The 15870-nt window shown below is 37.4% G+C and overlaps 1 protein-coding gene across 5 annotated transcripts in view; it reads right to left on the minus strand.

The window, feature by feature from the left end:
• Nucleotides 1–15870, minus strand: part of LOC111159580 (C2 calcium dependent domain containing 3) — a 153319-nt gene that overhangs the window by 120889 nt on the left and 16560 nt on the right. For all 5 annotated transcript variants that reach the window (XM_022522112.1, XM_022522115.1, XM_022522111.1 and 2 more), the window contains exons 4-5: nucleotides 5731–5954; nucleotides 4482–4729 (exon numbers count right to left, since the gene is read on the minus strand). In XM_022522112.1, the coding sequence (XP_022377820.1) occupies nucleotides 4482–4729; nucleotides 5731–5954 (472 nt within the window). The remainder of the gene's footprint in view (nucleotides 1–4481; nucleotides 4730–5730; nucleotides 5955–15870) is intronic.

Raw genomic sequence — 15870 nt, forward strand, 5'->3', positions numbered from 1 at the left:
GATGCGGGGCTCGATCCCAGGACCCTGAGATCACGACCTGAGCCGAAGGCAGCGGCTTAACCCACTGAGCCACCCAGGCGCCCCGGTACTCCAAACCTTTTAAAAGCAGAGTTTTCTCTGGCCATTTGCAGGTTATGTCAACAGAGATTTGAAGCACAAGAAAGATTTAATGTATCATCACTGTCTTGAAGATGGAAGGGACCACGTGGGAAGAGATGTAGGTGGCCTCTAGGAAGCTAACAGTGGCTTGCAGCTTATAGCAAGGAAATGGGACCTCAGTCCTATGACTGCAAAGAACTGAATTCAGTCAACAAAAATGAAATTGGGACTGCATTTTTCCCCAGCACTTACAGATGAGAATTTAGCTTGGTCGATACCCGATACCTTAAGCAGAAAACCTAACCATACCTTGTTGGACTTCTGAGCCACAGAACTGTGAGCTAATAAGTGGATGTTGTTTTAACCCATTAAATTTGTGGTAATTTGTCATGCAGCAACAGAAAACTAATATGTCCATTAATGCCACTACCCTGGAATATTGTTATAGTTTTTTAAATCTATGCATAAATACACATGTATTTATACATTTCCTCTTTTGCAAAAACATGTATACTGTTTTAAAATTGTTTTTCACTTAATATACATTAACTTTTTTCTATGTAAATAATGGCTGCACAAATTCATTCAGAATTCATTGTATTTTTTATTTAAGATTTTATTTACTTATTTGACAGAGAGAGAGAGAGAGAGCACAAGCAGGTGAAGCAGCAGAGGGAGAGGGAGAAGCAGACTCCCCGATGAGCAGGAAGCCAGGGTCTGGGGATCACAACCCAAGCCGAAGGCAGATGCTTAACCAACTGAGTCACCCAGGTGCCCGTTTTTTCTTTTTAATCTCTGAGATTCAGCCAAAAAATGGCTATCTTGTTTACTCAATGAGAAAGGGTAAGGAAAACATGGTCTTGCTAGCATTGGAAATTTGGCTGAAGATTGCTATGTGACCAGAAACTTTTAGTTTCTAGTTGGCCCTTGGCTTTACTCAATATAAAGTTCTTCAAACGAGGTGGGCACATTCAAATGTTTTATGAATAAAGTGGATAATAACAAGCTGTGTTGATAATAAACCTCACCTGACTTCAGGACCATGAGGAAAATCAGTTTTTCTATCAATACTCAAAATGTTTTTGGAGAGATAATATCCTTGGTACCTTACCCATACCCAACTATCTTCAACTCCTTAAACACAATACTTCCTTCGTATTCTCAAAGCTCTGGGTATTTAATTCCATCAAATAATTTCTCACTCGGTATTATAATTGTCTATCTCATCCAATGAACTCTGAGACAAGGGATTGGTTCTTGTTGATTTTTGTATCATCAGTGTCTCATACAGTGCCTAGTATATATCAGGCATTTAATAAAATGTTCTTCCACTGTTGCTTATATCAGACGTAATTGTACTGTATCTGCTTTAGAGTCAGTTTCCTTTACTAGACTGAATTCCTTAAGGTCAAAGACTGTATTTTATTTATCACTGCAACCCCAATACTCAAAACAATGACTGATCTAAAAGACTGGTCAGTGTTCTGTTTTGACTCACTCAAAAGTTACTTCTTGAATTAAACTGGGCTTGAAGTTTTTATCCCATTAAAAAATTCCTCTGGGAATGGTAATATTTCAAAAGGGACTTAAACAGTCATTTACATCTAAATGGTAAAAAGTACTTAAGATACTTTCCAAAAGCAGGTTTTAAAAAGGAAATAAACATTGAGGAAAACAAGTAGGACAAATCTGAGCACAGGTGGTCCAATCACTAGCCTCCAAGTGGTTTGGCTGTTGAAACAGCCATTCTTGGAAAAGCTTTTCTAAAGTTTGAGGCATGGTAACAAAAAAACATCTGACCTCCCCTTCTCAAGGGAAGCTGGTACCTACACTCTAAGAGCTGTCATGGCACCAGCCTGTACTTCAACTTAATAATCACTCCCTGAACACAAAAGAAGGCACCCAGGTGAGTCCAGAACAAATGTTTCCCTTGTTTATTACCCACATGCCTCGGGCACGGCTCCTGTTAAACACAAGGAGATGAACAGCTTCTGGTTTTTGGTCCAACTCCTTGCTATCTATTCCAAACCCAATTCTCAAAAGCAGGATGTGTAGTTTGTTTAATAAATACTAGCTGGTTCACTAATTCAGCCCTGTACCCCTTTTTTGGCGTCATGTCAGTCCAATATAGACCAGGAAGATATTTATATTTAAGTATTTGTTAGATCCCTCTCACAATCTCAGCTCTAGACCTACTCACTAGTATGAGCGACTTAGTCTTAGTCTTCCAGAATCTTGTGGCTGGAAGGGATCTTAAAAGATCCTATCTGTCCATTTGATGATTCAATACAATCTGTAAAAGTCCTGACAGGATGGTTAGCTAGCTCCTCTTTTCCGGGGATAGAGAATCCACTACCTCTTGAAGCTGTCCTTTCCCATTCTGCACAGGTATTATTATTAACTCACACTGAGTCATAATCTGTCTTGTTACATCTGTAAGCCAACTGAGCCTCATAACTCTCAGGGAAGAGGCTGCACACTGGCAGCCCGTGGATTGTACTTGTCATATTTTGTGTGGCCTCAACAGTTGGCCAGCAAAGTCTTGATTTAAGGAAAAAAGAAAAAAAAAAAAAGGCTCGCTTAGGTAAACAATGAACTTACAGTAGGATAAAGTAGAGGACCTTACCTTAGAGTCTAACTAGAGCTGAAGAGCAGCTTCCCCTTTGATAGGACAGGAGCTTCCTAATTCTGAGCCTGTGTTTTCATTTTAGAATGGTGATAACAATCCCTACCTCACTTGGTTTTTGTAAGATTATGTGTATAAGGCACTTGGCATAGTAGTTAGCATACAATGAATGCTCACTAAATGGTAGCCTCTTGTGAAGATAAATATCTCTTGGTAGTCCTTTCATAAACGTAGTTATTTTCCTTAAAAGGAACTCATTTTCTTTAGATCTTTACTCTCATATTACCTTCTTAATGAGGTTTTCCTTTGCCAACCTATGTAAAACTAACATCCCCTCCTCTTATGTGCCCTGCTTCGTTTTTTTTCCCACTGCCATTATCACCATCTAACACTACATACTTATTTATTTATCCAGTTTATCATTGGTCTTCCCATCTAGGATATAAGATCCATAGGGCAGAAATTTGTTTTTGTTTTCATTTAAATTACTGTATTCCTGACGCCTAGAAGAATGCCAGACATTTGATAGGTACTAAATAAGTAACTGTTTAATGAGTAAACAAATAATCTTTCTCAAAGTCTGGTGCCTAAGCAAAATATTGCAGGTGTGAGCTGACAAGTACAAGCAGTATAGTAAAATGGAACAATTTGTTCTTGTTAATGTAGCCTAGGATTGTACTGAAGGTTAAAATTAATACACTATCTAAGAGACTCTTAACTATAGGAAACAAATTAAAGGTTGCTGGAGAGGAGGTGGGTGGGGGGATGGGGTAATCTGGGTGATGGGCATTAAGGAGGGCACTTGATGTAATGAGCACTGGATGCTATATGCAATTGATAAATCACTGAATTCTATCTATGAAACTAATAATACACTATATGTTAAATAATTGAATTTAAATAAAATTTAAAAAATAAAAAAGATTATAATCACAGTATATTTTCAAAAACAGGGGATCACAGACATTTCAGTTGAAAAAAAAAAAGGAACAGAATGTCTTTCTTCATGAAAAAAATATCCTTACTAATGTAAATTTTGTACCCAAATAGTTATTTTAGAGATTTTTCTACTAATGCTGCAGATACTCTACTTCGGAAATTTACTAGTAAGGATGGAGACAAATCCCCATCATGCTCCTGATGTCACACAGATAAATGGTTGAGCATCACATAACATAAGGCATCTCAATTGCTTTTATAACATCACCTCTAAATAATCCTATTTGGATTTATTTCAGTTTAAGCCCTTATACAAGTAAACTGACACCTTTCTACTTCTGCTTGGCTGTAAGTCCTATTTAGTTCCCAGACTTAAGATCAGCAGTTGCTGTGCAATGAAGGTTCCCACTGAGACCAAAAATTTTCAGGACATGAAGCAGATTTGGTACTAGCCTCTGCACAGGAGTGTAAGTAAATCTCCTGATGAGATAAAAACTGTATTTGCCTTGAATTATTTGGGAAAAAAATAAAGAATAATATTTCTCTATGATAAACTTTCCCCCTGTATCCAGGTTCATTTTAAATGGCTCCTTCCCTAAACCTACAATTTTAAGTACCTAGTATTTATTTAGAAGTAACTTATTGGTTTAAAAGAGCTGCCTTTAAGTGGTGAGCAATTCAGAACTTTAGTGAGATCACTCACTTTTATTTGGTTATTTATTTCAAACAGAAGTCTTGGTTCTCTTTGAAGACTGGCTGACAAGCAGAGTAGTCCCAATAAATATAGCTTAGTCTTGGTTCACAAATACATACATACCTGAAAGAAGGTCCTTCGTAGGGGGGTTGTTTGAAGAAAGAATGCATGAGTCACTGCGACTCTTGGCCACTGTCTTAATTTGAGGCTGGAATTCAGAACTGTTAAGAAGGGACATCTGCTTCCTTGGGGCCTTGCCTTTCAGAGTCATAGACTCTAAACTCTGTCCTGAATTAAGATGGTGTTGTAGTCCGAAGAAAGAGTCCTTTATTGTATCAGAGTTCTCTGCAAAGTACAAGTGGTCCTTTCCCCTGTTATAAAATAAAGGAGAACTTTAGCAATATATTACCCATTGTGGTAACATTTCACTTTGTCAGAAACAGAAAGTGTATCAGTAGTTTATAGCAGTGTAGACTGCTTCGACTTTGTAAATCTGTTTTTCATCTCCCAAATGAAATAAATAATAGATGTTTTATCTACAGTTGTATGGTTGTGGCTGAAGTGAGACAATGAAATACAGAGCTCAGTTGGGGCACCTGTGTGGCTCAGTCAGTTAAGTGTCTGACTCTTGGTTTCGGCCCAGGTCATGATCTCAAGTCATGAGATCGAACCCCATGTTGGGCTCTGCACTCAGCAGGGAGTCTGCTTGAAGATTCTCTCCCTCTGCCCCTCCCCTCACTTGTGCACATGCAAGTGTGTGTCCTCTCTCTCTCAAATAAATAAATCTTGAAAAAAGAGAAAGAACTTAGTGCAGAGCCCAACACAAAGCAAATGCTTTGTAATTATTTAAAATAAAAATCTAGGGGTGCCTGGGTGGCTCAGTCAGTTAAGCATCTGCCTTTGGCTCAGGTTGTGATTTCAGAGTCCTGGAATCTAGCCCCACATCAGGCTCCGCAGGGAGCCTGCTTCTCCCTCCCTTTGCCGCTCTGCCTGCCTGTGCTCTCTCTCTGTCAAATAAATAAATAAAATCTTAAAAACAAACAAACAAACCTATTTCTCTTACTTGATCCTGTTTCATGAACTACTGCCCTTTCCCTCTTTTTCCCTCATGGGCATCTATCATGGCATCTGTTTATGACTTAGTTATACTTATTTATCTGTACAATGGCCTCCCCACCAGATTGTGAACAGTCCTCAAAGACAAGAATTGTGTCTTATTAATTTCTATGCCTAGTATTTGGTACTAGACCAGGCACACAGTGGGTATTTAATATTTGTTTGCTAAATGAATGACTACTTTCAGTCTTTTATCCAAACACAAATAAAAAACAGAAATTATGAAGTGGGAGTTAGCTGAAAGACTGGTAATTACCTCGGAGTGGTTGATCTACTACTGTTAGCTGCTAACTCTTTTCCATCAATTTTGGTGGTAGGCATCCTATGGGGCCTTGATGGAACCAGAAACTGGCTACTGCTGGGTTCAGTATATTCTCTGAATTCCTGCTCAGATAAAAGCACATTTTCTTTCACATCGGTGGCTGGAAGAGGGCTATAGCTGTCATAAGTTTCTGACAGAGGCTCCAGGGCAAGAGAGACCTGAAAGAGACAAACATGTAATATGCCAGAAATTTTCTTTTGCACTGACTAATTTTAAGACTCCCTGCTTAATATAAATGAATAGTCCCCATTCCTTGTAGGATCAAGTTCAAATTCCTGCAGAAGCCTCATCTCCTGCTTTGCTCTCCTCCTCCATTCCTCTCTCCCAGATATACCAATCATTTAAGGTTCTCTCAATGTACCTTATGTTTCATTCCCTTAGGCCTTGTATATGCAATTTCCTCCAGTATTACTTTCTTTGTAAAAATTTGTTTTTAATTCTTTAAAGATTTTTATTTATTTGAGAAAGAGAACACAAGCGGGGGGTAGGGGTGGGTGGACAGAGGGAGAAGCAGACTCCCCATTGAGCAGAGAGCCAGACTTAGGGCTTGATCCCTGGACCCTGGGATCATGACCCAAGCTGATGGCAGATGCTTAATCGAGTAAGTTACCAGGCGTCCCTGCGAAAACTTCTCTGTGCCCAGGTAGAGATGTCATGGCCGTTCCCTTCTTTATGTTTCCACTTCTTCTGTGTCTACCCAACAATATAACCCCCATTTATTGAACTCTTTACTACAGGCCATAAGGTATGCTAAGTTCCTCACACGGAGAAGCTCATGCGATGATATAACTCCATCAGGAAAGTATATTATTCTATTTGAAGATTAAAAAAAAAAGCTTATAGGAGGTATTTGTAACTTTAGTTTATTCACTACCCGATTAGGTTAATTCATTGAAGGCATGCACTTGTCTTTTTCATTTTTGTATGGACCGATCAGCACAATAAACACTTGGCATACAAATCTATTATGCTTAATAATGTCTAATTATTATGTCTGATGAATAAGAGAATAGCAACACCTTCTACATCCTTACTGTTGGTTATTTAAGAAAAATAAGACCCTAGTTCTATGCTGGATATAGGCTGGGCAAAGAAGGAGAAACATTAATATGAAAAGAAATCACTTGAAGTTTCTTTTATCATCTCATTCCTGTGAGATCCGGTTCTCTATTAAATGGCTCTCCAGTCCTCTGAAAAGCCTAATGGAAGAACAAAGCCTAAAAAAATAGAGTCTAAAGCAAAACTTTAGGAAAGAAGTTGAAGAATATACTGCAAAAGAAAAGAGTAATGGTGTTGAAAGTTCTATTACAATGACGGAGAAAGCAGAAGGCACTGTTCCAGCAGCCCAAGTCAAATAATGATGAAGGGCCTAACATAAAGAGGAAAGGTTGAAGTTAGATATTTCAAGATGTCTCTCAAAAGGTCAATGGGATAATTTGTGCAGAGAAACTGCCAAGGTCCAGACTCAATAAAATAACACTTGGGTCTTGATGAGAATTTTGTTCTTGAACAGTTAACATAAAGTCCTTTAAATCTATTCACCACCAAGATTTTTTTACAAAGACAAATGACAGGAATGCAGTAGGATAAATATTCTGTGTAGTGATCACTATAATAGCATCACATAAAGTCCTGGCTGCCTAATGTAAATGTCAGAGAGTATTCCCCTACCATTCATCATTTCCCAAAAAACTGCCTCTATATTTTTTTTTAAAGATTTTATTTATTTATTAGAGAGAGAGAGAGCATGAGCACAGGCAGACAGAGTGGTAGGCAGAGGCAGAGGGAGAAGCAAGCTCCCCGCTGAGCAAGGAGCCCGATGTGGGACTCGATCCCAGGACGCTGGGATCATGACCTGAGCCGAAGGCAGCCGCTTAGCCAACTGAGCCACCTAGGCGTCCCAAAACTGCCTCTATATTTTATAAACAAAGAAGACACTGAGAATAAAGGCATATGTCCCTGGCCTTAACAATAACCTGCTGTCTGGCTACTGAGTTTTGCTTTTTCTCTAAGCAGATCCAAACCAATCACAAAACAGATCATAGGCCTATACTACCAGTGACCCTTAAAGAGATAAGTAAGTCCAGGTACCTGCCAGACCAATCTTACAATCAAAACATGGGCCAGCCTAACTTCTCTACTCAATTAACAAATATCTGTTGATACTAGCTTAGTGCCAGGCTCTGTGCTACCTGCCTGAGGCAAAGAGATGAATAAAACATGGAGCCTGACCCAGAGAATGGCGGTATCTTGTAGAGGAACTTAAAGAGACTAATTTTAATTTAAAATGGTTTACTCTGAGATAGGGGTGTGTATCAGGTGGTAAGAGAAAAAGGGGTCTGAAATTGGGGAAGAGGTGAGGAAGGAGTGCCATGGTTTCCAGAAGTGAAACATAAACATCTGGATTTAGAATCTTAAATATGAATAGTACAGGTAAGGCTGAGGGAGATTGAGGTAAAACATACCAGGCAGAGGGAAGAGCATGAGTCAAACTTTAAAGGTATAAAATATTGTTCCAGCAATTCCTACAATTCCAAGGGATTGCCACTCCTAACCCCCTGCTTTCACCGAAAATACTCCTATATTCATCTTCCAGATCATCATTCTTGTCCACCTCAGTCATGCTCCCCTCCCCCAATCATGTTCACTCTTGTGCTCACTCCTCTGCCAACCTCTTCATGGAGCCCTATAGGATTTCTATTTATACAAACTACTTTACCACTTCAACTGAACATCTCTTTCTTAAAATGTCCCAATTTTTCCAAAGTCTTCTGTAATGGAAACTATTTCTTTTACTAACCAGGATAAAGGAAGTGCCTTTCTGCTGCTTTCCCAGACCATCATTCTGTCACCTAAAGATTTTGCACCTTTTCAGAAGCCCATGCCATCCACAAATACCACAAATTTACCATAAGATTCTCACATCCATAATAGAGCAACCCTAGGGACATTTACCATTCTTCTCAACGACTCAAGGCTCTCTTTAGCACTAAGCTGCCTACAATCACTGACTACAACATCTATCAGTATCAATGATAGCACATTAGTATGCCTATTTTTCAGACTTATGCTGGCCAACATGGCATTTAAAAAAATATAAAAATTATTTAATTATTTAAATGGTATTATTTAAAATACCAGAGTTTACGTAAAATTTTGGAATTCTGGTTCTCTTAAAAATTCAGAAACTCCAATGGTGCTAGATCTCCATTTCAATGTGTTAAAAATTAGCTGAAGCAGACTAGTGACTTTAGTCAGGGCACATGTTCCAATCTGAAAAGTCCCCAGCCATGTCCCAATGAGGCAGAGTGATAACTATTGTTTATCATCCCCCTTGGTCTGCCGGGCTTTTAAAAATTTTACTATCTTACAATAAAATGGATATTTTTGTGTTTATACATTTTTATAAATTTTAACCTATCGACAGATGCATGTAACCACCACCATAATCAAGATAGAGAATAATTCCATTAACCCAAAAAACTCCCTGGGACCATCCCTCTGTAGCCACACTCTCTCCTCACCTTTAATCCCTAGCAACAGCTGATCTATTCTCAACCATTATAGTTCTAGCTTTTTGAAAATGTCATACAAATGGAACTATATAGTATGTAACCTTTTGAGATGGGCTTCTTTCACTCATAATAAGGCCTCTCAATGTGGAGAAAGGAGAACCCTCTTACACTGTTGGTGGGAATGCAAGTTGGTGCAGCCAATTTGGAGAACAGTGTGGAGATGCCTTAAGAAATTAAAAATAGAGCTTCCCTATGACCCTGCAATGACACTACTGGGTATTTACCCCAAAGATACAGATGTAGTAAAAAGAAGGGCCATCTGTACCCCAATGTTCATAGCAGCAATGGCCATGGTTGCCAAACTGTGGAAAGAACCAAGATGCCCTTCAACAGACGAATGGATAAGGAAGATGTGGTCCATACACACTATGGAGTATTATGCCTCCATCAGAAAGGATGAATACCCAACTTTTGTTATCAACATAGACAGGACTGGAAGAGATTATGCTGAGTGAAGTAAGTCAAGCAGATAGAGTCAAGTATCATAGGGTTTCACTTATTTGTGGAGCATAAGAAATAACACGGAGGACATGGGGAGATGGAGAGGAGAAGGGAGTTGAGAGAAAGTGGAAGGGGAGATGAACCATGAGAGACTATGGACTCTGAAAAACAATCTGAGGGTTTTGAAGGGGTGGGGGGCGGGAGGTTGGGGGAGCCTGGTGGTGGGTATTATGGAGGGCATGTATTGCATGGAGCACTGGGTGTGGTGCATAAACAATGAATTCTGTTACACTGAAAAGAAATTAAGTTAAATTAAAAAAAAAAAAAGAATAAGCCCTCTCAGATTTATCAACATGGTGCGTGTATCAGCAGTTCATGCCTTTTTACTGACTTGGTAGTATTCTATGGTTAACATGGCTTATCACATTGGTTGACTTTCAAAGACTGAGATAGCCTTGCATTGCTGGTACAGACCCCACGTGGATATGGTCTCATTACTCTTTTTATATACTACTGGACTCAACTTGCTAATATTTTTTGAGAATTTTTAGGTTTATTTTTAGGTCTAGATCTTAAACTGTCCTCTATTTTGCTATCAAAGTGGTATAAGCCTCATAAAATAAGTCAAAAAGTATTTTCTCCTGTTCTATTTTCTGGAAAAGCTTGTGAAAATCAGTGCTCTTTTTTTTAAAATGTCTGCAAGAATTCACTAGTGAAATTATCTTGGCTTAGAGATTTCTTTTTTGGAAGGATTTAAACTGCAAAAGCAATTCTTTAATAGTTACAAGTCTAGTCAGGTTATATATTTTATCTTGAGTGATTTTTGGTAGTTTGTGGTTTTCAAAGAATTGATCAATTTCATCTAAATCATCAAATTTTTGTGTATAGAGTTTATACTATTCCCTGTCTTTGGGATTCTGTGGGCTATGGTCTCTCTCACATTAGAATCAAGAGGAAAGTAAAATATTTCTTGCATCCAAGAAAGAACTAGAGCCCCATGATTTTCAAAAGAAATGTCAGAACGCATATTTCTTTGTGGAAGAGAATATCCCTAATGGTGAAATAAAGCAAAGAAAATGTGACTGTCAAAAACAGCATTATGAAACAAAGTACAATAGGATTATAATTACTTAGTAGAAAAGATGCATGATAAAAATGGAATAAACAGAAAGGTACTGATTTTAAATAGGGTTTGTTTTTTAAATGCCAATAAAATAAGTGGTACTCTTGTGACATAAAATCAAATATTTAAGATAAAAAACTTTATAAAGTATCGAAGTCTCTTATAAATGGCAACATTTATTAAAGAATGCAACAGAATTTGTGAATCATAAACATTTGCATATGTAGGTCTAATTAAAATTATAGTTGTTCCTAATGTTAGTGGTATGGCTACAAACTTACAAGGTGAGCTGAATAAAAATGTTAAACAATTTGTGGTATTTTTCTCTGTAGCTGAGAAGAACACAAATAAAAACAACTCTCTGACAGCCGTGTTTATTTAGAGCATCAGTGAAAATTTTTATGTGAGTGAAAAACTTTTGGAGGAGATGCTCATGGCAAACAAATCAAGGAAATGGCATTTCTTTTCTTTTTTAAAGATTTTATTTATATATTTGTCAGACAGAGAGAGAGAGTGAGCACAAGCAGGGGAATAGCAGACAGAGGGAAAAGCAGGCAGAGGGAGAAGCAGGCTCTCTGCTGAGCAAGAAACCGATACAGGGCTCTGTCCCAGGACCCTGGGTTAATGACCTCAGCTGAAGGCAGATGTCTAAGTGACTGAGCCACTCAGGCACCCGGGAAATGGTATTTCTCCAAACTGAGAAATGTTTTAAAAAGTTTATTAAAGACTGATAACAGGGGTGCCCGTGTGGCTCAGTTAGTTAAGCGTCTGTCTTCAGTTTGGTTCATGATCCCACGGTACTGGGATCAAGCGCCACTTCGGGCTCCCTGCTCAGCAGGAGAGTCTGCTTCTCCCTCTCCTTCTGCCCCTGCTCCTGTGTTCTCACTCTCAAATAAATAAATAAAATCTTTAAAAAAAAAAGACTGATAACAATGGATAATGTCTTTTTGTTGACAATAGACCTGTTTCAAAATTTAAATTCAAAGTGGCAACATTTTGCCAAGACAAAGAACCATAAACATACTGTCTTGGTTATTTCATCTAAAAGGCTAAAAATCAAAATCACATATATATAATTAACATATAAGTTAATTAAACTCCTGTGGTCAATGTTTTGCTTGATAATGGATAAGCAGTATTGCAACCTGTTATTGCTACATGAATACTAGGGGGTATGAAACTGTGTGTGGTATTAAATGTTCTTGCTTGAATTAAAAGAAGTCACCTGGTTTGTGTTTTTGAAGGAGAAATCCCAGCCTCAGATCACCAGCAAGTGCTGACAAAATACAGGACTATTTTAGTTGACATTATAGACTACATAAAGCATTCAATTACTTATCTGCAAGTGCATTCACAAGAAATCATACAATATGAGATTCAATTTATTCATTCTTTTGATTATATCTTTGGAAAATTTATTTGGCAAAGAACCATCTATCGACTTTTCTATATTTTTTATGCTGAAATAGGATTTCCAGACATCAAAGTGATGGCATGAAATATATTTCTAAAACTGTAGAGCTAAAGACCAACATCGCAAAAAGACTTTTTTGATTTCAAATGTTATGAAAACCAACACTGTTCAATTTGCTTTACTCAGTTTATACTGAAAGTATAACATGGAAGTTAATGCAGTGTTGTACAATATTTAAGCTTAAATACGCTTGAATATCTTCATTTTAAGAATATCTTAGAAATAAAATCCAACTTCAAAAACTATTGTGCCAAGATTCTGTCTTTGTTTGGAAATAAAGGCAGCCATGTTTGTGAACAGTTATTTTGTTATGAAACCGAATAAAAACTAAATTTTATTCTCAAATGGTTTAAAAAAATGAATGCTGTAATGCCCATCAAATATAAATCATCTGGTACTGATAACTTGGTAAAGAAGTAAAAGTATCAAGTTTTTAGCTAAATCAAAGGAATTGATTTCAAAAGCAAAGAATTTATAATTAAGTTTTTTTTTCCAATTTCAATGTAAAATAATCATATATATGTATATAATTATGTTACATGCTCACATAATAAAGTTTGGTTTTTATTTTTTTTTCGTAATCTCTACACCTATCATGGGGCTCAAACTCATGACCCCGAGATCAAGCATTGCATGTTCTTCCAAATGAGCCAGTCAGGCATCCCAAGTTTGGTATTTTTTTAAAGTTTATTATATTTTTGGCTGTTGATTATTCTTATAGTCAGCCTGTTTGACTCATTTGTTATTTTCAACATTTGACCTACACCAATAATGGAATACATAAAAAGCTTCCTCTCTCCAACAGCTTGGTTCTAATGATCTTTATTGTCAAACTACTCTGAGCACCCTCCAGCCAGTTTTGGCCTTCTTATTATTTTAAACTGTTCTAACTCCATAATCTCAGTTTCCCTTTAGTAACTATGCATCTGTCTTCTTGAGGTCTGACTAAACCTGATCTTCAGAGCAACAATCTAAAACCACCTCTATTCATCTTCCAATCTATCAGCTGCCCACTGGCTTCCCTTACCACTTGACAAGAAGGATTCCACCTTTAGTCAATTCATGACTGCTTTGGGGGACAGCAAAGCAATGGTATGATAACTCGCATCACTCACAACATGCTCTTTTTTTAAAAGTTATTTTTATTTTTAAAAAAAGATGTATTTTAGAGAGAGAGAGAGAAAAAGCAAGCTCAGGGAAGGGCAGAGGGAGAGGAAGAAGCAAACTTTCCATTGAGTGTAGAGAGTGTAGAGCCTAATGCAGGGCTCAGTCCCACAACCCTGAGATCATGACCTAAGCTGAAATCAAGAGTTTGATGCTTAACCTACCTGGGAGCTACCCAGCCTCCCCAAAAGTGATTTTTAAGTTAACAGTTTACATTCATATAATTTAAAGAATCAGAGAGTTCTATTACAAAAATGAGTCCCTCACATAGACCCCCATATTTTTCTTTTCCTAGAGGCAACTACTTTCAACTCCTGCCCTTGATTCTTGTGGTATTTACCTCTAGAATTCCAGATAATGTGCTTATATTTCTATCACATCTTGACCCCCTCCTCAGTTTTCAGGCATTATCTTTTGACTTTCTAATATGGAAGATAAAAATTTAGCTCAATCCTACATCCTTCTACCTCCTTATCTCCCAACCTGCCCTTCTAGTTTTATTATAAACACAGATTATGGATCGAACTAAAATTATTATATGAGCATGTGTTCTATTTAAAGCTGAACCATTAGATGCACTGATTACTTTTCCTTTCCAATGAAAGAGCCACAGAAATAATATTTTAGGCTTTGCATGCCATATAGTCTCTGTCATAATTATAGAAGTCCCCTGCTTATCCACAGGGTTATGTTCCAAGACTCCCTGTGGATGCATGAAACTGTAGATAGTACTAAATCCTATATATACACTATGTTTTTCCCTTTACGTACGTAACTATGACAAAGATTAATTTATAAATTAGGCACGGTAAGAGATTAACAATAATAAAATAAGCTATGTGAATGTGCTTTCTCAAAAAATACTATATTCACCCTTCTAGTGATAAGATAACAAAAGGTCTATGTGATGAGATTAAGAGCTGTGAATGAGGTAGGCATCATGACAGAGCCACAGGCTAGTATGGATCTTATGAGGAAAAGTTAGAAGGAGCATCAGCTGCTTCCTGACTGCACTGAAACCACCAAAAGAGAAACCGAGGACAAGGGGGGACTACTGTACTTCACTTTGCTCTTGCAGCATGAAAGCTGCCATAGATCTACAAATACAGGTGGTGAGCAAGTCAGATTTGCCTTGGGGGTTATAGCCTATGAATCCCTGAAGCAAATAAAAGAATGGCGCAAAAGCATATGAACAAATACTCAACATACTGATCATCAGGATATGATAATTAAAACCTCAGTGAGATATCAGGACATACTCCCTAGAATAACAAAAACTGAAAAGACTACCCAAACCAATTGCTGGCAGATATGTGGAGAATGTTTATATACCACTGATGGGAATGTAAAGTTATACAATCATTATGAAAGTGGTTTGGTTGTTTCTTAAAAAGTTAAACATGACTCACCAATCCCATTCTTGGGTATTTTCCCAAGAAAAGAAGAACACGTCTACATAGAGTTGCTTTACTCATAAGAAGCAAAAAAAATGGTAAAAAACAAAACAAAACAAAAAACAAAAAAAAAGCCCCAAACAACCAAATGTCCACTAAGTGGCATATAGATAAAAAATCATGGAATATCCATACAGTGGAACACACCTCTGCAAAAGGGAACTACTGATACACAAAATAGTATGGATGAATCTTTAAAATGGCTTTGTTCACTTACTCTTTTAATAACTCTTAACCTGGATGAGGGGACAATTTGTGTTTACTATATGGTTATTTATATATCTTATATATAGAAGATACTCTTTTGCATATCTCTGAAAAATTTTAAAAAGTTAAGTGAAATAAAATGTATAGTGTCTAACATATGGTAGATAGACATACAATAAATGTTGATAAGAAAATGATCAGAGCGTCGCCTGGGTGGCTCAGTTGTTAAGTGTCTGCCTTCAGCTCAGGTCATGATACCAGGCTCCTGGGATCGAGCCTTGCATAGGGCTTCCTGCTCAGCAGGAAGCTACTTTTCTCTCTCCCACTCCCCCTGCTCGTGTTCTCTCTCTCACTATGTCTCTCTCTGTCAAATAAATAAAATCTTTAAAATTTTTTAAAAAATGATCAGAATGAAAGCTTTCAATTTTATCTCAAAATGTTCCTCCTCTTTGCCTTCCTCCATTCCAACATATGTAACCCTAGTAACTGTGTTTATGGTAGAAACTCATTCTTATTTAGTTCTCTTCATGATCTTATTGGCTCAATTATCCTCTTATTTTCAATTTCTTCACTTGCTTCTCTTTGGTCTACAAACAAATCAGGTCTCTTATTTTCTAAAAAGGAGTCAGCAAACTT

Source organism: Enhydra lutris, unplaced genomic scaffold (assembly GCF_002288905.1).
Source record: "Enhydra lutris kenyoni isolate GAN:26980312 unplaced genomic scaffold, ASM228890v2 scaffoldscaffold68, whole genome shotgun sequence".
NCBI classification, from domain to species: domain Eukaryota; kingdom Metazoa; phylum Chordata; class Mammalia; order Carnivora; family Mustelidae; genus Enhydra; species Enhydra lutris.